Source organism: Hyla sarda, chromosome 1 (genome assembly GCF_029499605.1).
Source record: "Hyla sarda isolate aHylSar1 chromosome 1, aHylSar1.hap1, whole genome shotgun sequence".
Lineage (NCBI taxonomy): Eukaryota > Metazoa > Chordata > Amphibia > Anura > Hylidae > Hyla > Hyla sarda.
This window is the reverse complement of record NC_079189.1, coordinates 431,186,973-431,211,650: the sequence shown is the minus strand read 5'-3', so window position 1 is coordinate 431,211,650 and position 24,678 is coordinate 431,186,973. Positions and strand designations below refer to the sequence as shown.

General features: G+C 42.5%; 1 protein-coding gene across 6 annotated transcripts in view; it reads left to right on the top strand.

Moving 5' to 3' along the window:
* CIT (citron rho-interacting serine/threonine kinase) overlaps positions 1-24,678 on the top strand; it is a 174,613-nt gene that overhangs the window by 82,887 nt on the left and 67,048 nt on the right. For all 6 annotated transcript variants that reach the window (XM_056529852.1, XM_056529823.1, XM_056529836.1 and 3 more), the window contains 12 exons: positions 5,084-5,203; positions 5,824-5,994; positions 13,454-13,507; positions 15,014-15,067; positions 17,301-17,441; positions 17,911-18,036; positions 18,137-18,232; positions 18,602-18,718; positions 19,201-19,310; positions 19,443-19,617; positions 21,230-21,427; positions 21,509-21,562. In XM_056529852.1, coding sequence (XP_056385827.1) covers positions 5,084-5,203; positions 5,824-5,994; positions 13,454-13,507; positions 15,014-15,067; positions 17,301-17,441; positions 17,911-18,036; positions 18,137-18,232; positions 18,602-18,718; positions 19,201-19,310; positions 19,443-19,617; positions 21,230-21,427; positions 21,509-21,562 — 1,416 coding nt within the window. The remainder of the gene's footprint in view (positions 1-5,083; positions 5,204-5,823; positions 5,995-13,453; positions 13,508-15,013; positions 15,068-17,300; positions 17,442-17,910; positions 18,037-18,136; positions 18,233-18,601; positions 18,719-19,200; positions 19,311-19,442; positions 19,618-21,229; positions 21,428-21,508; positions 21,563-24,678) is intronic.

The window sequence follows — 24,678 nt, the reverse complement described above, 5'->3', positions numbered from 1 at the left end:
ATTAAAACGCAAGCTCATTCGTGTGAATGGCTTATAAGATCTGACCAATCAGAGTGGGTAAACCCCCGTATTATTGAAGTGTATGCACTGATTTTCTGTACTGTACTGCTCTTTACCTGTGCAAGGACTTGCTTCTTAAGGACTCTAAAAAAGCATTACCCAATATGTATTAAGTGATAGCTTCTAGCAGCTAGTTCTGACTTTTGTATATAAGGATTTGTCTGTATTAGCTGTCTTGAATTTTGGTCTCAGGGTACAGTAGTTTCTACCGACAGTGTTTGTCCTTGAACCGGTTAATATTATAACTTGAGGGACCACTTTACATGAGAACCTAGTCCTGAAAGCCCACAGTCTAGGATTTAAATCCCAATGGAGTAACTGAAAAAACTTGGAATGTTGTTGGGCCTTGAGCACTGGGTTTAGGACATGTTGGTATACCTGTCCCTGTTGCTTCTTTTCTTCATCTGTCACTGGATCACATTGCACTCCAATATTAATAGAGGGGTAAAGAACAGCACATATACAGGTGTGACATCATCTACTATGTTGCATGTCTTAGAAGATTAGTAATGACTGCTTTGGCACACAGTTGTATTTTGGAGAATAATGTTGGGCCTAGGCCTGTAGAAAGGTACTTTTAAAGGACCTCTAAGCTCTACTCCTCAAACATGTATTGGAAATGCTTCTAAAGGTCCTTGTAACTAAAGAAATCTCATATATAGTAGTAGTCCTTTGTGACAAATATTTCTGAATTGTACTACAGCCATTCAGCCTGGAGTGACTAGATATGAAATAGAGATCATTAGGCAGACTGGTTCCACTGTAATATATGCATGTACATATTGTTTATGCTGTTTCTTAATAGTATAGAATTTATTCATGTTTCCCCACCTGCAATCCACTTATTCTGTTCTCCTAACAAGCACATACTGTACATACTTCTATGTTTCCTTCTTCAGAGACAGGCAGCTGGTTGCACGACCTTTCCACTCAGCCAATCCCTGTCCAAGACAGGACACTGCTGCTGCCAGTCTTTGGCTGAACGGAAAATTCCTGCCACCAGCTGCTTGTCCCAGGAGAAGGAAGCACAGAAGACACGTGGAGGAGGACTGGATCTGCTGCAGTCCAAAAAAATACAGTTTTTTTTTTAAAATGTTTCCCCCATGCCCTAGCACCATATTATACACACTGGGGAGTTGGGTGACAGGTACTGGACATCTGGACACACATGGGGTCAGGTGGGAGGGAGCGGACAGCCAGACACACAGGAGTTGGGTCTGGGTCGCAGTATTCACAAGTGGCCAGTATCTCGATTCGATTGTCTTTGTGATAAATCCTGCAGCCCTAATGTCTATTCACAAAATAGACCAAAAATCTCCATGATCCAAATACCAGTAAACATTTAAGTTGGCAAATGTGCTGCATAGGTGCAGGGTGATATTACATGTGCTATTGCATGTACGCTTTATTAAAACCCCTACACAAAAAGAGTGGAAGAAAGCACATATTCTTAGTAAAGGGGGTTGATTACATGTCAAAGCTCATTTAATAACCCTAAACACCCCCTCCCTCCTCTGGAGTCACTGGAGGCTGTTCTTCCTAATATCACTTGCAGATTTCAACCTACATGCACAGAGGCTACCAAAAAACATTTCATGCTGCTTCCCAGCTTTACAGTGGGGATCAAAAGTTTGGGCACCCCAGGTAAAAATGATTATTAATGTGCATAAAGAAGCCAAGGGAAGATGGAAACATCGCCAAAAGGCATCAAATTACAGATTAGACATTCTTATAATATGTCAACAAAAGTTAGATTTTATTTCCATCATTTACACTTTCAAAATAACAGAAAACAAAAAAATGGCATCTGCAAAAGTTTGGGCACCCTGCAGAATTTATAGCATGCGCTGCCCCCTTTGCAAAGCTGAGACCTGCCAGTGTCATGGATTGTTCTCAATCATCATCTGGGAAGACCAGGTGATGTCAATCTCAAAGGTTTTAGATGCCCAGACTCATCTGACCTTGCCCCTACAATCAGCACCATGGGTTCTTCTAAGCAGTTGTCTAGAAATCTGAAACTGAAAATAGTTGACGCTCACAAAGCTGGAGAAGGCTATAAGAAGTCAGCAAAACATTTTTAGATGTCAACATCCTCTGTTCGGAATGTAATTAAGAAATGGCATACATCAGGAACAGTGGAAGTTAAAGCAAGATCTGGAAGACCAAGAAAAATATCAGACAGAACAGCTCGCAGGATTGTGAGAAAAACTATTGAAAACCCACGTTTGACCGCACAATCCCTCCAGAAAGATCTGGCAGACACTGGAGTTGTGGTATACTATTCCACTATAAAGAGATACTTGTACAAATATGGTCTTCATGGAAGAGTCATCAGAAGAAAACCTCTTCTACCACAAAAATCAGCGTTTGAACTTTGCAAATGAACATATAGACAAGCCTGATGCATTTTGGCCGGAATGAGCAAAGGTATGTTTGGAGAAGAAGGGGAACAGAATTTAATGAAAAGAACCTCTGTCCAACTGTTAAGCATGGGGTGGATCAATCATGCTTTGGGGTTGTATTGCCTGCAGTGGCACAGGGAACATCTCACGAGTAGAAGGAAAAAAGGATTCAATAAAATTTCAGCAAATTTTGGATGCTAACTTGATGCCATCTGTGAAAAAGCTGAAGTTAGAGAGGTTGGCTTCTACAAATGGATAATGATCCTAAACACACCTCGAAATCCATGGGGGATTACATCAAGAGGTGTTAACTGAAGGTTTTGCCATGCCCCTCACAATCTCCTGACCTCACCATAATTGAAAATCTATGGATAGACCTTGAAAGAGCAGTGCGTGACAGACAGCCGAGAAATCTCAAAGAACTGGAAGACTTTTGTAAGGAAGAATGGGCAAAGATACCTCAAACAAGAATTGCAAGACTCTTGGCTGGCTACAAAAAGCATTTACAAGCTGTTATACTTGCCAAAGGAGGCAGTACAAGATATTAACTCTGCAGGGTGCCCAAACTTTTGTACACGCCATTTTTTTGTTTTCTGTTATTTTGAAAGTGTAAATGAAGGAAATAAAATCTAACTTTTGTTGACATATTATAAGAATGTCTAATCTGTAATTTGATACCTTTTGGAGATTTTATCCATCTTTCCTCGGCTTAATACATATTAATACAAATTTTTACCTGGGGTGCCCAAAAGTTTGATCCCCACTGTACATGAATTCATTTCTGAATACTGCATCTAGAATACAATGAGAAAGGGTAGCGTGCACTCACCGCGGGTAAACAGCTGCAAGCCCGAGGTCCAGGATCACCACGGCATAGACGAGGAACGTCCTTCTTAGGCCGGAAGAAGGACATTCCTACGTCCGAAACTGCCGGCGTAGCCTCTGAGCGCCCCTTACCGTCTTCGTCTATGCCGTGGTGATCCCGGACCTCGGCTTGCAGCAGTTTACCCGCGGTGAGTGCACGCTACCCTTTCTCATTGTATTGTTTGATACTTTATCTAGTGTGTGCACCCCGCAGGTGCTGCATATGTTATACATCGGGTCCGGACGCTGCCAGTGATTACCAGCAGTATCGTATATTTGCATGCTTAGCTGTACGGTGTGCTTTCTCCTCCTTAAGCGGTTTATGGTTAATTGCATCTAGAATATTTAGTTTGTAATTTAAAAGCTGAATTCCTGAGCTTTAGGGTAGATCACACATAGCATTTGCACAGCTGGAAATACGCTGCATATTATCCTTTGAACAGACACACAGGGCTACCCGGCAGCAGTCCTGTGTGTGCAGTAAAGTTTGGAGGCACATTGTTGCTCTGGGCCTGCCTCCCAACTTTACTGCTTACACAGGGCTGCAGCCAGGTAGCCCTGTGTGTCTGCCCATAGGAGGATAAGCAGCAGATTTCCTGCTGGGCAGTGTATTTCACGCAGCATGAAATATGCTGTGTATACGCTGTTTGACCCTACTCTTAAAATAAAACAAAGATCTAAGCATTAGTCCCTTATATTTGCTATATGCCATACATCCCAGGCAAACTAGGTGGTATCTGGAAGCAAGCAATGTATTACTAAATCCCTGTCAACAACTAGAAAGCTTCTCTTAGGATTATTTGTGTCTTTTTTATTGCAAGGTAAAATTATTTTATATAACTCCAAATGTATATGACCAAATACATAGTAAGTTTGCAGTGATATAACTGGGTCATGTGCCTTTTACATTAAACCACATTAGGCAGAACAGGTTAATTTTGGAGTTGAGTCTAGCAAGCTTCATATGACAACCCCAGGATAAAGCTTTAGGAGTATTTTAGGGTCTAGTACATCTTATCGATCTGTGATCATGTTTTATCAATCTGTGACCAGGCTTTTGTTTGTGGCCTAGATCTAAATGCCCTAAGTGTGGCTTGTTGGTGCTACACCCTTGCTTCTAATACCCCATTCACACTGCAGAATGTTTGTCCGGTAAATTTCTGAGCAGACATTTTGCAGGCTGCAGGTGCCGGCACAACAAGCTGATGCTAGGACCACATCGAATTGTGCTGTCTCTATAGAGAGCAATGCATTTCGGAATAAAATCCACAGAAAGAATTTACATATGGATTCTTACTATGGAGTCTGGAATTGGAATTCCCTTGGCCAATGTTTCCACTGCGGAAATTCCACCATGTGCAGGGCGCAGCAGAATCCCATTGAAAACAATAGTCTGCTGCAGCAGATTTTCTAAGTCGACTGTTTTTCTGTGTGAATTGGTAAATTTGCAGTGTGAATGGGACCTTAAAAGACTGCAGCATTCTTTCAAAGAAACAGTAATTTACCGCTAATAGTTGTGTGGTTCATTTTGAGTGGATGAAGCATAACTGGTTGTTATTATTGCATCAAAATGAACTCGTATAATGTTGTTTTGAAGGGGTTTGCCAGTAAAGCCAATATCCTGTTTTCAATTGCTAAAACCTCTCTTCTCCCATTAGTTTTCTAATGTAGGTAAGAGATCTATTAAATGTTGTTGCTCTTGCATCTCAGCATTACTAATCAAATATTTTATACATTTAAAATGTTCCATGTTTCAGAGTTTAAAACGCAGCCTAGAGCAGGCCCGGATGGAGGTTTCCCAGGAGGATGACAAGGCTCTGCAGCTTCTTCATGATATCCGAGAACAGAGCCGGAAGCTTCAGGATATTAAGGAGCAGGTAGGCTCTGTCCTCTGTGCTAATTAGTTTGGAAGCCTTCTGGGTAGGGGATCCTAATGCTGCCTTGATGTATGAACCCTTCTTAAACTTAGTAATTTCTTTACTTCAACTTTGCATATCTTAGATATTCTCAGTAAGTTCTCATGTAACTGATTGTTAAATTGTCTGTGATGAGCTGGACACAAACAGCAATTCATTGTAATACTTTCCTTTACAATTGGTAAAAAGGACCTTTGTGTTAAAGAATACTAAACATTTCAATTATAAGCAAAAGCCACATCAGCGAAAAATTTCATAGTAAAGAATACCATGCAAACTATGTCAGGAAGGCATTTATAAACACTTCAGGGGGTTTTATGCAGTATCTAACAAATTACCCCAGATTAACTCTTTTGTAGGTATTTTCTCTTAAAATCAACTCCCCTTTTTAACTGGATTACAGTGGATTCTAGATTTAAACAAAAAAAAAATGGTGGGTGGGTCAGGCTGGATCCAGTGACATGTGATAGTTTTATTGTTTAATCATCCTATACACCTACACCCCTGACATGGTCCAATATTCCCTTCCAATAAGCTGAATACTTACTATTTACTGGTTTACTATATGTCACTCCCATTAGGAGTTTCAAGCCCAGCTGGAAGAGATGAAGATGATGATGCAGCAACTAGAAGAAGACCTTTTATCTGCCCGAAGACGTAGTGACCTATATGAGGCAGAATTGAGAGAGTCCCGATCAGCAGCAGATGATTTTAAGCGCAAAGCTACAGAATGTCAGCAGAAACTTCAGAAGGTACTTCAGCATATTGTATAGTTCTTTCACAGTTAAGGAAATTTACATTTTCATTCTCAATTTATTTATTAAATTATTAACTACATCCATTAACCCCTTAAGGACGAGTGCCTTAAGTGTACGGCGCTGCAAAGCAACACAGCGCACAGCACCATACATTTGTGGCACTGCGTTCCATGATCACCGCGTCTCCGGAGGCGGTGATCAGGCCGGGATGGCTGATGTTATCTAACAGCAACCATCCCGACAAATTGCCCAGGGTGGTCCTGATTAGTCAGTCAATTCAGACCGGCAATCACTCAGAAGAATAGGAGTGAGGTGGCAGGGGTGCCATCTCCTGACCGTCCAATGGCAGATGGGGGGGAGAGCGGTTTAACAGTTAATCCCCCACTCTGCCCGGACTACCAAAGGTACGGCGATTGGCGGCGGTGGTTACCGGACAGCACGCGGCGGTTACCAGGCGGCGATCACGGCTCCTGTGTGTGGCATGTGGCAGCGATCACAGGTGAGCATGCTAGGAGTTGAAAAACTACAACTCACAGCATTCTCAGACAGCCTTTGGCTGTCTGGGCATGCTGGGAGTTGTTGTTTTGCAACACCTGGAGGACCACAATTTCGAGATCACTGTGCAGTGGTCTCCAAATTGTGCCCTTCCAGATGTTGCAAAACTACAACTCTCAGCATGCCCAGACAGTCCAGGCATGCTGGGAGTTGTAGTTTTGGAACATCTGGTCCTTTAGATGTTGCAGAACTACAACTCCCAGCATGCCTGGACAGTCTGGACATGCTTGAAGTTGAAGTTTTGCAACATCTTGGAAGGCCACAGTTTGGAGACCACTACACAGTGGTCTCCATACGGTTTTCCTCCAGTTGTTACATAACTTAACTCCCAGCATGCCCTTTGGCTGTCCGGGCATGCCGGGAGTTGTAGTTTTGCAACAACTGGAGGCACCCTGGTTGGAAAACACTGTCTGTTTACTAACTCAGTGTTTCCTAACCCGTGTGTCTCCAGCTGTTGCAAAACTGCAACCCCCAGCATGCACTAACAGACCATGCATGCTGGGAGTTGTAGTTTTGCAACAGCCGGAGGTACACTGGTGCGGAAACACTGTCGGTTTCCTAACTCCAGCTGTTGCATAACTAGAACTCCCAGTATGCACGGTCTGTCAGTGCATGCTGGGAGTTGTAATTTTGCAACAGCTGAAGGTTTGCCCCTCCCCTTCCCCATGTCAATGTACAGGGTACATTCACATGGGCGGGGGTTTACAGCGAGTTTACCGCTTTAAGTTTGAGCTGCGGCAAATATTCCTCTGCAGCAATGTGAATGTAACCTAAAAACACTACACTAACACAAAATAAAGGATAAAACACTACATATACACACCCTTACACTGTCCCTCCAGCTGTTGCAAAATAACAACTCCCAGTATTGCTGGACAGCCGTTGACATTCCAGGCATGTTGGGAGGTTTGAAACAGCTTGAGATACCCTGTTTGGGGAACTCTGCCATAGGGTATTTTTGGTGGAGGAGACAAGCGCCAAAATTCAGGCCTTGAATGCGCTCTCTCACTCCGGAGCCCTGTCATATTTCAAGGCAACAGTTTAGGGCCACATATGGGGTATTTCCGTACTCAAGAGAAATTGTGCTAAAAATTTTGAGGGGCTTTTACTCCTTATGAAAAGGTAAAGTTGGGCTCTAACACCAGCATGTTGGTGAAAAAATAAAATACATTTTTTACACTAACATGCTGGTGTTGCCCATACTTCATTTGTAAAAGAGGTAAAAGGAAAAAAAGACCCCAACAATTAGTAATTCAATTTCTCCCGAGTACAAAAATACCCTATATGTCGATGCAAGGGGCTCTGCGGGCACACAACAGGGCACAGGAGTGAGAGCGCACCATGTACATTTGAGGCTTTAACTGATGATTTGCACAGGGGTGACTGCTGGTTACAGCGGTTCTGACATAAATATCCACAAAAAAACACCCACATGTGACCCCATTCTCTCTCCAAAAGCCCAATGGCGCTCCGCTTGAGAGCCCTGTAGTGCGCCTGCAGAGCACTTTACATCCACATATGGGGTATTTCCATACTCAGAAGAAATAGTGTTACAAATTTTGGGGGGCTTTTTTTTTCCCTATTACCCCTTGTAAAAATGAAAAATGTTGGGGTAACACCGGAATTTTAGTGAAAAAAAAATCAAATTTTCACGTCCAACTTTAGTGAAAATTCATCAAACACCTGTGGGGTGTTGAGGCTCACTGTACCCCTTGTTACGTTCCTTAAGGGGTGTAGTTTCCCAAATAGTGTTTTTTTTTTTTTTTTTTTTTTGCTGTTCTGGCAACATGGGGGCTTCCTAAAAGCCCAATGTCGCTCCTTCCCTTCTGAGCCCTCTAGTGCACCCGCAGAGCACTTTACATCCACATATGAGGTATTTCCTTACTCAAGAGAAATGGGGTTACAAATTTTGGGGGACAATTTCAACTATTACCCCTTGTGAAAATGAAAAACTTAAGGTAACCGGCATTTTAGTGAAAAAAATCTGATTTTTCTTTTTCACGTCCCACTTTAACGAAAGTTCGTTAATCACTTGTAATGTGTTAACCCCTTAAGGACGCAGCTCATTTTCACCTTAAGGACGCAGCCCTTTTTCGCAATTCTGACCATTGTCACTTTATGCTTTAATAACTCTGAGATGCTTTTACCGATTATTCTGATTCTGAGATTGTTTTTTCTTGACATATTCTACTTTATATTAGTGGTAAATTTTCGTTGCTACTTGCATCCTTTCTTAGTGAAAAATCTCATGAAAATTTAGAATATGTTGCATTTTTCTAACTTTGAAGCTCTCTGCTTGTAAGGAAAATTGATATTCCAAATAAATGTTATTTTTATTCACAAATACAATGTCTACTTTCTGTTGGCATCATAAAATGGACATATTTTTACTTTTTGAAAAAATTAGAGGGCTTCAAAGTATTGCAGCAATTTTCTAAATTTTCATGAAAATTGCAAAATCTGAAGGGACAGATGTTCCAGAACTACAACTCCCAGCATGTCTGGGCAGTCTAGGCATGCTGAGAGTTGTAGTTTGGCAACATCTGGAGGGCTACCGTTTGGGCACCACTGTAATAGTGGTCTTCAAACTGTGACCCTCCAGATGTTGCAAAACTACAAACTTGCAGTTTGGCAACCAGAGGAGCAGCAGTAAATATCGCTTTACTGCCACCTTCCTTACCCCCCCCACCGTCGCTTCCCTACCTGCGCCACTGATCTCCGCTGTCTCCACCGATGATCGGCGGTCCCCACGGCATCTTCTTTCCAGGTACCGGTCGCCATCTTCTCCCCCCGTTCTGCCCGACATCCAGGGGTGGGCAGAGCGGGGGGTTTCCATGACAACCCCCTGTCGTGCACTGCCATTGGTCAGAACTCATTTCTGACTAATGCCAGGGAATAGGAGGAGATCACAGCCTTGCAACCTCGCTCCTATCCATCAGGATGATCGGGGCTGTCTCTGACAGCTCCGATTATCCCTATTTTCCGGGTGATCGGGTCACCGGAGACCCGATCAGCCCGGAATAGGAGAAAATCACATGTCTGAATTGACATGCGTTTTTCTCCGATCGCCGACATGGGGGGTCTCAGGACCCCCCTTGGCGACGTGCCAGGATTCCTGCTGAATGATTTCAGCAGGCATACCGGTCCGGTCCCCAACCGGTTAGCGGTGTGGACCGGAATTCCCACGGGCGTATGCATACGCCCTACGTCCTTAAAGGGAACCAATCACTAGTTTTACCCTATATAATCAGTGGCAACACATAATAGAGGTTAATATCATGTGTGGACTCGGGATGCAGGGCGTATGCATACGCCCTATGTCCTGAACAGGTTAGGGCTAACTGTACCCCTTGTTTCGTTTCTTGAGGGCTGTAGTTTCCCAAATAGTATGCCATGTGGGTGTTTTTTTGCTGTTCTGGCACCATGGGGGATTCCTAAATGTGACATGCCCTCCAAAAACCATTTCAGCAAAATTAGCTCTCCAAAATCCCATTGTTGTTCCTTCACTTCTGAGCCCTTTACTTCGCCCGCAGAGTACAGTTTCCTTACTCGAGAGAAATTAGTTTACAAATTTTGGTGGGCCTTTTCTCCTTTTAACCCCTTAAGGACAGAGGTAATTTTGGCATTTTTTGCACATCTTCCCACTGTCACTTTAAGCATTAATAACTCTGGGATGGTTTTACTTACGAAGTTAATTCCAAGAGTTTTTATTCGTGACATATTCTACTTTATCATAGTGGTAAATTTTTGTCGATACTTGCATCATTTCTTGGTGAAAAATCCCAAAATGTCATGAAAATTTAGCAGTTTTCTAACTTTGAAGCTCTCTGCTTGTGAGGAAAATAGACACACCAAATAAATTATATATTGATTCACATATACAATATGTCTACTTTATGTTTACATCATAAAGTTGATACATTTTTACTTTTGGAAGACATCAGAGGGCTTCAAAGTTCAGCAGCAATTTTCCAATTTTTAAAAAAATTTTCAAAATCGGAATTTTTCAGGGACCAGTTCAGTTTTTAAAGGGGTGCTCCGCCCCTGGCATCTTATCTTATAGGGGATAAGATGTTAGATCGCCGCAGTCCCACTGCTGGGACCGCCGCTGCGGCACCCCGCCATCATTACTGCACAGAGCGAGTTCGCTCTGTGCGTAATGACGGGCGATACAGGGGCCGGAGCAGCGTGACGTCATGGCTCCGCCCCTCATGACATCACGGCCCGTCCCCTTAATGCAAGTCTATGGCAGGGGGCGTGACGACCGCCACGCCCCCTCCCATAGACTGGTATTGATGCGGGCGGGCCGTGACATCACGAGGGGCGGAGCTGTGACATAACGATGCTCCGGCCCCTGTATTGCCCGTCATTACGTGCAGAGCGATCTCGCTCTGCGCAGTAATGATAGCGGGGTGCTGCAGCAGCTATCCCCGGGGTCCCCAGCAGCGGGACCCCGGCGATCTGACATCTTATCCCCTATCCTTTGGATAGGGGATAAGATGTCTAGGGGCGGAGTACCCCTTTAAGTGTAGACCCAGTTTTTAAATTTTTACAAGGGGTAAAAGGAGAAAATGCCCCCCCCCCCCCCAAATGTGTAACCCAATTTCTCTCGAGTAAGGAAATACATCATATGTGAACGTAAAATTCTCTTTGGGTGCACTAGAGGGCTCAAAAGGGAAGGAGCAACAATTGGATTTTGGAGAGTGAATTTTGCTGAAATGGTTTTAGGGGGCATGTCTCATTTAGGAAGTCCCTATGGTTCCATAACAGCAAAAACAAACAAACACATGGCACTAAAATGCAGCCCCCCCAATTTACCATTTTTATTTATGGAACTACCCCATATGCGAACGTCAACAAGTGCTCTGCATGCGCACTACAATGCTCGGAAGAGAAGGAGCCACATTTGGCTTTTTGAAAGCAAATTTTGCTGAAATAGTTTTTGGGGGGCATGTCACATTTAGGAAGCCCCTGTGGTGCCATAACAGCAAAAAAATAAAAATAAAAAAAACACATGGCATACTATTTTGGGGTGTAGTTTCCAAAAGTTTTTTTTTTGCGTTTATGTCAGAACCGCTGTAATGATCAGCCACCCCTGTGCAAATCACCTCAAATGTACATGGCGCTCTAACTCCTGAGCTTTGTTGGGCACCCGCAGAGCATTTTACGTCCACATATGGGGTATTTCCGTACTTGGAAGAAATTGCGTTACAAATTTTGGGGGTCTTTTTTTTCCCTTTTGTGAAAATTAAAAGTATGGGGCAACATCAGCAAGTTACTGTAAAAAATGTAATTAGTAGACCCCAACTTTACCATTTCATAAAGGGTAAAAGGAGAAAAGCCCCCCAAAATTTGTAGTGCAATTTCTCCCGAAATTACGGATATACCCCATATGTGGCCCTAAACTGTTGCCTTGAAATACGACAGGGCTCCGAAGTGAGAGAGTGCCATGTGCATTTGAGGCAAAAATTTGGGATTTGCATTATGGATGGACATAGGGGTATTCTACGCCAGTTATTCCCAAACAGGGTGCCTCCAGCTGTTGCAAAACTCCCAGCATGCCTGGACAGTTAATGGCTGTCCGGCAATACTGGGAGTTGTTGTTTTGCAACAGCTGGAGGCTCCGTTTTGGAAATCGTGCCGTATCTGATGTTTTTCATTTCTATTGGGGAGGTGGGACTGTGTAGCGGTATGTGTATATGTAGTGTTTTACTTTTTATTTTGTGTAGTGTAGTGTTTTTAGGGTACATTCACATGGACGGGGGTTCACAGTGAGTTTCCCACTGGGAGTTTGAGCTGCAGCAGAAAATTTGGTGCATCTCAAACTTGCAGCGTGAAACTCGCTGTAAACCCGCCCGTGTGAATGTACCCCGTACAATCACGGGGGGCAGGGCAAACCTCAAGCTGTTGGAAAACTACAACTCCCAGCATGCCCTTCGGCTGTCTAGGCATTCTGGGAGTTGTAGTTTTGCAACAACTGGAGGAGAACAGTTTGGAGACGACTAAGTAGTGGTGTCCAAACTGTAGCCCTCCAGATGTTACAAAACTCCAACTCCAAGCATGCCCAGACTGCCCAGGCATGCTGGGAGTTGTAGTTTGGCAACATCTGAAAGGCCAGATGTTACAGACCTACAACTCTCAGCATGCCTGGACTGTCTGGGCATGATGAGAGTTGTAGTTTTGAAACTCCTAGAAGCAGCAGGGAAGATCACTTTACGGCGATATTCACTGCTGCTTCCACTTACCTGCTGCCGCTGCCTTTCTTCACTTGCCTGCCGCCTCCACATGCTCCTGCCGGTGGTCCCCGGCCCCCACTGCCGCGCCGTTCCCCCGCAGGTATGTGCTGCCTGCAGGTATGTGCCATCCCCTGCAGCTCCCGGGATCCTCTTTACCCGCTCTGCCCGACTTCTAGAGGTGGACTGAGCGGGGGATCTGAAATTTAACGAAAATTTACCACTAACATAAAGTAGAATATGTCACGAGAAAACAAACTCTGAATCAAATTTATAAGTTAAAGCATCCCAGAGTTATTAATACTTATCGTACGTGGTCAGATTTGCAAAAAACGGCTGCGTCCTTAAGGTGAAAATGGGCCTGGTCCTTAAGGGGTAAAGCCCATGACTTATGGCTTTTAGTTTGTTTTCATGTAACTCTTTGCTACCTATCCATCCCTTCTTATGTGTTTGGTATATGAATAGAACAAGATTGTCCCTTGATTTGCCCGTGCTGCTGTGAGTCTTCCAGTGGTTTGTCTAACTTCAGGTTTATCTGTCACCACCCATTTCAAAAGTTGCACTGCATAAAGACGGAATGTCATATGTCTTATGATTTTAACCTTCTAGCAAACCTGTTACTAAACCTAATGGCTTTTTGTAAACCTAATTTTTTGTCTATGCAGGCTAAAGATCATGGTAAAGCTGAAGTTGGAGAGTTGCATTCTAAACTGGAAAAGGTAATTTTTCTGTCTTATGCTTTTATCTGTCTTTCATCCTTTTGGATGTCTAAAAGAAAATGTGTAAACAGAAAATGGAATACTTTTTAAATCAGATTTTTATGTTAATAAAAAATGTTCTAAAATTCCAATCTACTAATTTATATTTTAAAATCATCCTAAAATCTTGCAGTTTTCAGTCTGGCCACTATGCCTAACATTAAGCTGACACTACCTGTTCTGTAGAAATAATTTTTTTTAACATTATCATGAAAGCAGAATTACAATAACCTCCTCCAAGTGGATAATCGAAAATTTTACTATTCACAATAGATGATGGTTACAGTTCACCCCACCCCCTCCCTGCACATGGACCTCCACACAGTATACCTAGAAACAACCCTGCTAGAAGGCAACATGTTAGCTTTAGACTGTTTCCTATGATCTGTGCGGCTGCTGTAAAGCATATCTCTAAATGCTGTTTCCAAAACATAGAAGAAGCTCAGACACTAGGGCTGCATAAAAAAAATCAAAAAAATCTGAGCAGCCGCCGTCAAAATCCTTCAGTGCTAGCATCACACGGAACCACTGATATGGCAATGTAGTCTGTGTGTAATTCCACTGAAAGAATAAACATGTTCCGTCTTTTGGCGGATCAATTTCAGCTGCAGAATTTTCCACTGCTGGAATTTCGCATAGTGAGTCGGTCAGCGGATGGCTTACTCACACCAATGTTAGAGTTCATACAGCGGAATTCCTGAGCACAATCCTTCGTGCCGAAATTCCGTAGTTTGAACATACCCTTAATACTGCAGGCTCATTATGACAGCAATACTTTATAAATGATATGAAGTACACGCATGTACACAGCACATATATATATATTTTTTTATTCATAGTACAAGCATTCTTAGTAAGACAGTTATCTTTTTTTTATGCTACAAAAATCAGTATCATTGGTTTAAAAATATTTTCAAGATTCTGCATGCAATCAATATTATAATTCGGCAATATCACAGTTTCTTGCATCATTTCTGTCTTATGCAGAACACGATCTAACAAAAAACAGATGCATTACATATGTGTCAGCTGTTCCTGCCTTTTTTGGAAGGACTAGCTGACCAGCTAATATGCATGGTGGCTTCCTGATTCTACCCCAATGGCAGATATCAGAAGAGAGAAGGATTGCATTTTTTATAATATTAGTAGATCACTATTAACATATCAGGGCTCATTTTAAGTAATACTTTGTTACTCTATATGGAAAAACTATGAGTGCATAATTATTTGTTCCAAAAGCTATGGTGCGTTTTAGTGTTTCAGTATTATTGTTAATCAGATACCATCCATTAGTTCAGAGCTTTCAAAACTTTCTATGCTGGTGACACCCTTTTTAGATGTTAGGGGTGTCACACCTTGACAACTGCTGTCTTACTGATTTTAAAGGGGCTGCGGTGCCAGTTACTTGTGCATTTTCTTCCACAGACCAATCACATGATGTTGTTGTTGTTTTTTTTTTTTAACCAGATCAACGCTGAGCAACAGAATAAAATTCAGGAGCTGCAGGAGAAACTTACTAAAGTAAGTGACGTCTCTTATCCAGTCATTACTTTTGACAGGAGTCTTATCAATGGCAACTTTAACCTGTTAAGGACGAATGGCGTATGGTTACGCCCTTGCGCCCGAGTCCTTAAGGACACAGGGCACACCTGTATGCCCTGGTTCCGTTACCAGTGTTTAAAACACGCTCACGGGCTGAGCATTCGTAAACCCCGGTTTATCAGCAGCCAGCATCCAGGGTTAATGCCAGGCACCGCTGATCAGGCCGATTCCTGACATTAACCCTTTAGATGCTGCAATCAAAGTTGATTGTGGCGTCTAAAACAAAAGTAAAGCTGGAAGCTCAGCAGAGCTGATCGGGACCATTGCGGGTGAAAACGGCTGAGAGGACGGCAGGAGGGCTCTTACCTGCCTCCTTGCCGTCCGATCGGAGCTCTGATGCTCCAGCCAAGCTCTGCATGCTGGAGCAGCATAGCATCGATAACACTGATCAATGCTGAGCCAAAGCTCAGCACTGAACAGTATATGCAATCAGGGGGCAAAAAAAAAATTATAATAAAGTGTTAAAAAAAAAAAAAATAAATAAATAAAAAGTTATTAAAAGGGAATTAAATCCTTCCTAATAAAAATGTTATCCCCTCTTCCATTTTTTAAATAAAATAATATAAAAAAAATCATATGTGGCACCGCCGCATGCCTAAATATCCGGACTATTAAAATATAAGGTTAGCTAAACTGCACAGTCGATGGCGTACACACATAAAAAAAAAAAATACCAAAGTCCAAAATTGTGCATTTTTGGTTACTTCATATTGCCATAAAAAAAATTATAAACAGCGATCAAAAGTCCTTTCAAAACAAAAATGGTACCGATAAAAACTACAGAACACTGCACAAAAAATGAGCCTTCGTATAACCCCGTATGCAGAAAAGTAAAAACTTATAGGGGTCAGAAGATGACTATTTTAAACATACAAATTTTGGTACATGTAGTTAGGATTTTTTTTAAGTAGTAAAATAAAATAATACCTTGTAACCGTATGGACCTACAGAATAAAGATAAGGTGTCATTTTTACTGAAAAGTGCACTGTGTAGAAACGGAAGACCCCCAAAATTCACAAAATAGCATTTTTTATATTTCACCCCACAAATAATTTTGTTTCGCCGAAGATTGTTATAAAATAAGTGATGTTGTTACAAAGTACTGGGATATAGAGAAAGCAAGTGTGTTGGCACTGCTAGCCCTGCTTCCCGTGACTCTAATTGCGGTGCACAATCCAAACAAAGAAAAATACAGGTGACTCACCACTTCTTCAATGCTTGTTCTTTATTCTGGGATACGTGCAGGTAAAGCGGCTCAGTGCCGCACCGGTGTACAGAACTCTAGTGCGTTTGGTGATTACAGCTGTTTCTTTCTGTATCTTTTCTGTATAGGAACTTCAACAGACTGATCTGTTGAAGTTCCTATACGGAAAGAAATAGCTGTAATATAGCGCACTAGCGTTCTGTACAGCGTTGCGGCACGGAGCCGCTTTACCTGCACTTATCCCAGAATAAAGAACAAGTATTGAAGAAGTGGTGAGTCGCCTGTATTTTTCTTTGTTTGGATTGTTACAAAGTACAATTGGTGAGGACAAAAACAAAAACTTATATGGGTCTGTGGGTGCAAAATTGAAAGCGTTATAATTTTTAGAAGGGGAGGAGGAAAAAATAAAAATGCAAACACAAAAATTGGCCTGGTCCTTAGGGTGAAAATCGTCTGAGTCCTTAAGGTGTTAAGGGATTTGATGCACACGATTTGAAGCTGTGTTCAGTCATTTAGTTTACATTGAAATCTGCAGCAGAGAATCCAGCGCAGGATATCATACGTGTGAATGCACCCTAAACCTTTTTCTTTTTAAAACAGTAAATGTGAGGAGAAAGGAATGCATGATGTCTGTAGCTTTAGATACATATAAAGTTGATCATGCTATTATTTTTGTGATCTTTTTCGTTTGTTTCCTATGAGGGATGCCAGACTATTGGGGACAATATGAAGTTCCTGTGTTCAGATTGTCCTTTGCATCTATGTAGAAAGGACATAAGTGTAGGTTGGATGTTGCATTAACTTCCAACCTACACCTACCAACCTTTTTTCCCTTTCCAGCTGTACAGGGCTGGAGAAGACAGTTCACACACAAGGTGCTTTTGGTTTTGTTGGAGGCCATATAGTCTTGTGTAATTTGAGTCCATCTATATTTTCTCTTTCCTCAGGCAGTAAAGGCCAGTTCTGAAGCTACTGAATTACTCCAAAACATTCGACAAGCTAAAGAACGAGCAGAGAAGGAGTTGGAGAAACTTCATAATCAAGAGGATTCTAATGATGGAATAAAGAAAAAATTAGCTGAAGCTGAAGTGGGTCCTATGTTAATAGATTTGTTTCACCTACTCTTTTCTATGTTCCTGTAAATGGATTGGCACTGTTAACTTGCTTAAACACATTCCTGATTGACCGTCACTATAGAGGCACAAGCTCTATGTTAACACCTATATCTCAGTCATATCTTGCTATTTGTTCTCCCTTCATACTAAAAATACAATCTTTTTTTATTTTTTATTTTTTTTTAACACTGAGGTTGAACCAAACCAATGACATATTCATGACTCCTGCTTAGTGCAGTTTGATAAGTACAGTGACTGATTCTTATTTAACTCTTAGCTAACTCTGAAGAATAATAATTCTAAATAATAAAGAAAAATAAGCATAGATCTAATAGAAAAATCATGTTTTTCATACATGGCACAACCCCTTAAAATCATTTACGTATTGTATTTTATTTACTGGTGATTACTTGTTAGTAGATCTGTAAATGTTTTGTTTTAGGAGAGACGCCATTCCTTGGAAAACCAAGTTAGGAGATTGGAGAACGTGGAGCGGAGAGAAAACAAGCTAAAGGAAGATATTCAGACCAAATCTCAGCAAATTCAACAAATGGCTGAAAAAATAATGGTATATTTTAATGTATACTTTTTTTTCATTCTAGTATGCTATAGGTAGCCATTGTTTTTTTTTTTTAAATATTTGTTTTTTTTTACATATTCTTGCCTAGGAGCTTGAAGAAAAATACAGAGAGGCTCAAATGGGAGCCCAACATCTGGATGTTCGCCTGAAGCAAAATGAGCAAACATATGAGGAGAAAGTCCGAGTAATACAATTTTTTATTAATTGTTATTCCTCCCAATTTATTTGTACTGCTGTGACATGTTATTCAGTGTTTCTGGGTGGACACAAACAAAAGGAGGCCAATTTGTCAGAAATCTATTTATTTGTCCTAGAAAGACACAAAAAATGTGTAGAGATATGAAAATAGAGAATCCCTAACTGCCTCCTGGAAAGCTGAAAACAAAAACTTCTCCAACCAAATTTATCTCATACATACACACACAATCTCACAACAAGGTCCAAGAATCATCTTTTGTATGCAGCACATCACCACATGTTCTTTATAATGAGCGCCAGTCAACTTGCCATATTGTAAACAAGCTTATCATTATTATTATTTTAATCTTAATAGAGCCTTGAAGCACAAATTAAGACAGATATTGAGGAAAATGAATCTCTTCAGCAGCTTCGTGTCAAAAAAGAAGAAGAAATCTGTGACAAGAACAGAATACTAAGTGAACAGAAATCAGTAGGTTTTTTTTTTTTTTGTTTTTTTTTATGCCACTAAAATATATTCTATTAAATATTAGAGTTAGGATTAAAGCCTTACTATCATTTTAAAAGAAAATTTGTCATGTCCAAGGAACATGTTAAATGTTTTGATCAGTCGGGGTCTCATTGCTGAGACCCCTTCTGATTATGAGATACAGCCATGTGAAGTGTGCTGCAGTATCGTGCTTCACTTTCTAGCTCGGTGCTCAGCCTGTCTTATTTGCAGGTGACTGTGCGGAGCTGGGAATGATACATGCTACTTCTACACATGCCTATATGTCAAGATCGGTAGAGGTCTCAGTAATGAGGTCCTGACCAATTAAAACTTTTGACTTGTCACTGTGTCCCAGTGACAATTCAAAACTTTTGCATAATGAAAGTAACACTTTAAATGCCTGTTTCCAAGAAACCATTCAGTTAATGATGAATGGGTAATTTATGAAATGTTAAATCTTCCAGATGATCAATGCTTTGGAATCAAAGATCAAGTCTCTGGAACAAAGATTAGCAGAGCTGTCTGAAGCCAATAAACTGGCAGCAAATAGCAGCTTATTCACTCAGAGGAATATGTGAGTATCTCATGTGAAAGCCTTTTATTGGGCTTAGACAAAAGCATATGTTTCTTAAATATTGGCTACATTTCAAGAATTCATACATATATATATATATATATATATATATATATTTATTTGTGCTTTTAGGAAAGCCCAGGAGGAGATGATATCAGAACTGAGACAGCAAAAATTTTATCTAGAGACTCAGGCTGGTAAAATAGAGGCCCAGAACCAGAAGCTGGAAGAACAGTTGGAGCGGCTTAACAACCAGGACCACACTGACAAAAACCGACTCTTGGAACTAGAGACAAGATTACGAGAGGTAACAAAAAAATGGGAAATTCATGTCTTGTGGTCAAGGTGAAATCTCAGTTTGCTGATTTTAAAAAGTTTTAGATTTTTACTGGATTTTGTTTTAATTAAAGGGGTTATCCAGCGGGTCCCCCCCCCCCCCCCCCCCCCCGAAAACTATGCCCATTGTGTGAGATATAACAAAATAAACCTGTACTTATTTCCAGCTCTCCCGCGGTGCCTCCAGTGTCCTGTTCTTGTCTCTGATGCAGTAGTCTACCTTAGCTGCAGCGTGACTTGTTGGGCCCAGGAAGCACCCGGGCCTAGTGTGTCATACTGCAGATCAGCGAATCACTGACCACAGCGATGTCCTGCCTCAGCCAGCAATTGCTGTGCAGCAGTAGGATTCTACTTTCAGTGCCCGATAGTCATGCTTCAGCTCAGAAAGGTGGTGGGGGACCAAAGTAGGAGAAAGGTGGCACCACAGGAGTGGTGAAGGTGAGTACAGGTATATTTTGTTATATCCTACACAATGGGCACCTGATAGATAACCCTTTTTAGTTTATTTCACTGTCCTGCTATGACAATATTATGGTATTGCTCAGTGGTGAACAAGATGTGATGGAATCACCATGTGACTTTTATTTCTAACTAATGAAAACACATATCTAAAAATGGGAAATTAGTCTGTAGGTAAAAAGGAAAGTGCTTAGATGTATGATGTAGATGTTAAATATTTAAAAACAATCCACTTAAATAAAAACAAACGAATATTCCCTCCAATCATAGCCAATCCTGGTGTAAGGCCAGAAAGAAAACATGACACCAACAAGAGAGTTGTCAATAATCCAACATGACGTGTGGCAAAAGGTCTTGCCTCTTAACGGTAAACTGTGTTAAAATTTTGGTACAAGTATCATCAAACCAGGAAGGTTATAAAAGGAAGAATATATAGATAGACTAAGGAAGACGTCAAAGTGCCAGGATAGAAAATTCTGCTCCTGTGCACTGCAACTCCTAGAAATATGGCGTGCCATGCTCCTTTTGGTTTTAGCTACATCTGTGTATCAATCGGTACAGAATATTTTTTGGTGTGTGTGTTTTTTTATTTATTTTTTTATTAAATAATAGCCACTAAAGAAGAATAAAGAACACACATATGAATCCTCTGTATTTATGAGCCAGACACTACTTTCTCCCCCTCACCAATGATTTATAGGCACTGTGTATACAGACAGATACGTGAGCATTTGTCAGTCATTGATGAGGGGGTAGGAAATGGTGGAGGAATGCCTGGCTCATAAATACAATGGACACATCGGTGAGATGGCTGTGTTTTTTCCCAGAGGCTATTATGCAAGCTGTATAATAACTTAATATGCCATTTGATATAATAGCTAAGCAGACTTGTCATAATAATATGCTGCCCTTAAAGAAAGCAGCCTGATTTCATGGCAGAACTTATTTTAGGAAGTTTTTTGGTATTCTTAAACAATTATCTGTTGATTTTGTCTTTTTCCAATTAATACTTGTTAACTATTCTGTAGTCATCCAGTAGAAAATGAAGAAATCTATTGTATAGTTTTACAGGCTTTCAGATACCTTTCTAAACTCTATTGATGGTACTTATGTTTCTAATCTAGATTAGTCTGGAGCATGAGGAGCAAAAGCTTGAGCTGAAGAGGCAGTTAACAGAGCTGCAGCTGACTTTACAGGAAAGGGAATCCCAAATTGCCTCTTTTCAGTCAGCACGTTCTGCTCTAGAAAATCAGCTGCACCAAGCAAAAACTGAATTGGAAGATACCACTGCAGAAGCTGAGGAAGAAATACAAGCATTAAGGGTACAAAAAACTCAGATGGAATGCCTTGTAATTCAGTAAAAGATCCAATTTTACTTTGTAAATATTTTTTCTTCTTTTCAGTCACACAGAGATGAGATCCAGCGCAAATTTGATACCTTACGGGATAGCTGCACAGTAAGTTCTGGTCATCTTACACAAGAATGAACTTTACTCTTTATTACAATTGTATGGAAACCCATTTTTAATATTGTTAATCGTATCTAACATAGATATATCTAACACTATAGGGATAGTGAAATCCAAACACAACTGTGATTTTAGCTTTAACCTGAGTTCAGAATATTTCCTTATACACTGCTCAAAAAAATAAAGGGAACACTTAAACAACACAATGTAACTCCAAGTCAATCACACTTCTGTGAAATCACACTGTCCACTCAGGAAGAAACACTGATTGACAATCAATTTCACATGCTGTTGTGCAAATGGAACAGACAACAGGTGGAAATTATAGGCAATTAGCAAGACACCCCCCCCCCCCCCAATAAAGGATTGGTTCTGCAGGTGGTGACAACAGACCACTTTTCAGTTCCTATGCTTCCTGGCTGATGTTTTGGTCACTTTTGAATGCTGGCGATGCTATCACTCTAGTGGTAGCATGAGACGGAGTCTGAAACCCACACAAGTGGCGCAGGTAGTGCAGCTTATCCAGGATGGCACATCAGTGTGAGCTGTGGCAAGAAGGTTTGCGGTGTCTGACAGCATAGTGTCCAGAGCATGGAGGCGCTGCCAGGAGACAGGCCAGTACATAAGGAGATGTGGAGGAGGCTGTAGGAGGGCAACAACCCAGCAGCAGGACCGCTACCTCCACCTTTGTGCAAGGAGGAGCACTGCCAGAGCTCTGCAAAATGACCTCCAGCAGGCCACAAACGTGCATTTGTCCACTCAAATGGTCAGAAACAGACTCCATGAGGGTGGTATGAGGGCCCGACGTCCACAGGTGGGGGTTGGGCTTACAGCCCAACACCGTGCAGGGCATTTTGCATTTGCCAGAGAGCTCGCCACTGGCGCCCTGTGCTCTTCACACATGAAAGCAGGTTCACACTGAGCACATGTGACAGAGATGTGAGTCTGGAGATGCCGGGGAGAATGTTCTGCTGCCTTCAACATCCTCCAGCATGACCGGGTTGGTGGTGGGTCAGTGATGGTGTGGGGTAGAATTTCTTTGGCGGGGCCGCAGAGGTAGCCTTGCCAGAGGTAGCCTGACTGCCATTAGGTACCGAGATGAGATCCTCAGACCCCTTGTGAGACCATATGCTGGTGTGGTTGGCCCTAGGTTCCTCCTAATGCAAGACAATGCTAGACCTCATGTGGCTGGGGTGTGTCAGCAGTTCCTGCAAGAGGAAGGCATTGATGCTATGGACTGGCTGATCGTTCCCCAGACCTGAATCCGATTGAGCTCATCTAGGTCATTGTGTCTCTCTCCATCCACCAAAGCCATGTTGCACCACAGACTGTCCAGGAGTTGGCAGATGCTTTAGTCCAGGTCTGGGAGGACATCCCCCAGGAGACCACCTCATCAGGAGCATGCCCAGGCAATGTAGAGGGGTCATTCTGGCACGTGGAAGCCACACACACTACTGAGCCTCATTTTGACTTGTTTTGACCCCTTAACAACAATGGACGTAAATGTACATCATGGTGCCGTGGTACTTAACGCACTATGACGTACATTTATGCTCCGCCATGACCGCGAGCACTGGACCGTTGCCAGGGACCCGCCGATAATCGTGGACATACACGATCGCCCAGATGTTCGCCATTAACCCCTCAGATGCCGGGATCAGCATCTGCGGCAGTGCAGTACTTTTAATGGATGATCGGATTGCCCGCAGCGCTGCCGCGGGGATCCGATCATCCATAATGGCTGATGGAGGTCCCCTCACCTGCCTCTGTCCGTCTCCAGGGGTCTTCTGCTCTCGTCTGAGATTGAGCAGACCAGAGCAGAAGATGACCGATAACACTGATCAGTGTTATGCCCTTTGAATAGCACTGAACAGTATTTATTAGCAATCAAATGATTGCTATAAATAGTCCCCTATGGGGACTATTAAAGTGTAAAAAAAATGTTAAAAGATGTGAAAAATCCCTTCCCCCAATAAAAACGTTAATCATCCGTTTTTCCCATTTTACCCCCAAAAAAGCATTAAAAAAAATATGTATAAACATTTGGTATGGCTCCTTGCGTAAAAGTCTGACCTATCAAAATATATTGTTAAATATCCCGTACGGTGAATGGTGTAAATGTTAAAAAAAAAAAAAAAAAAAAAATTGATGCATTTTCGTCACATTTTATTCCAAAAAAAATTGGTAAAAAATTAATAAAACGTAAAACCTAACCCTAAGCAAAAGAGGTACCGATAAAAACTACAGATCACGTCGCAAAAAATGAGCCCTCATACCGCTCTGTATACAGAAAAATTAGAAAGTTTTATAGGTGGTCAAAATAGGGCAATTTCAAACATACTAATTTTGTTAAAATACCGTATTTATCGGCGTATAACACGCACTTTTTAGGCTAAAATTTTTAGCCTAAAGTCTGTGTGCGTGTTATACGCCGATACACCCCCAGGAAAGGCAGGGGGAGAGAGGCCGTCGCTGCCCGCTTCTCTCCCCCTGCCTTTCCTGGGGTCTAGAGCGCTGCTGTCGGCCCTTTTCACCCCCTGGTTATCGGCGCCGCTGCCCGTTCTGTCCCCCTGACTATCGGTGCCGGCGCCGATAGCCAGGGGGAGAGAAGCGGCGCCGACAGCCAGGGGGAGAGAAGGGGCAGCGGCACCCATTGCCGGCGCCGCTGCCCCGTTGCCTCCCCCCATCCCCGGTGGCATAATTACCTGAGTCCGGTCCGCGCTGCTCCGCTGCTCCAGGCCTCCGTCGTGCGTCCCCGGCGTCATTGCTATCCGCTGAACGGCGCGGCGCATGACGTCAGAGCGCCGCGCCGTGCATAGCAACAACGCTGGGGACGCACGACGGAGGCCTGGAGCAGCGCGGACCGGACTCAGGTAATTATGCCACCGGGGATTGGGGAGGCAACGGGGCAGCGGCGCCGGCAATGGGTGCCGCTGCCCCTTCTCTCCCCCTGGCTGTCGGCGCCGCTTCTCTCCCCCTGGCTATCGGCGCCGGCACCGATAGTCAGGGGGACAGAACGGGCAGCGGCGCCGATAACCAGGGGGTGAGAAGGGCCGACAGCAGCGCTCTAGACCCCAGGAAAGGCAGGGGGAGAGAAGCGGGCA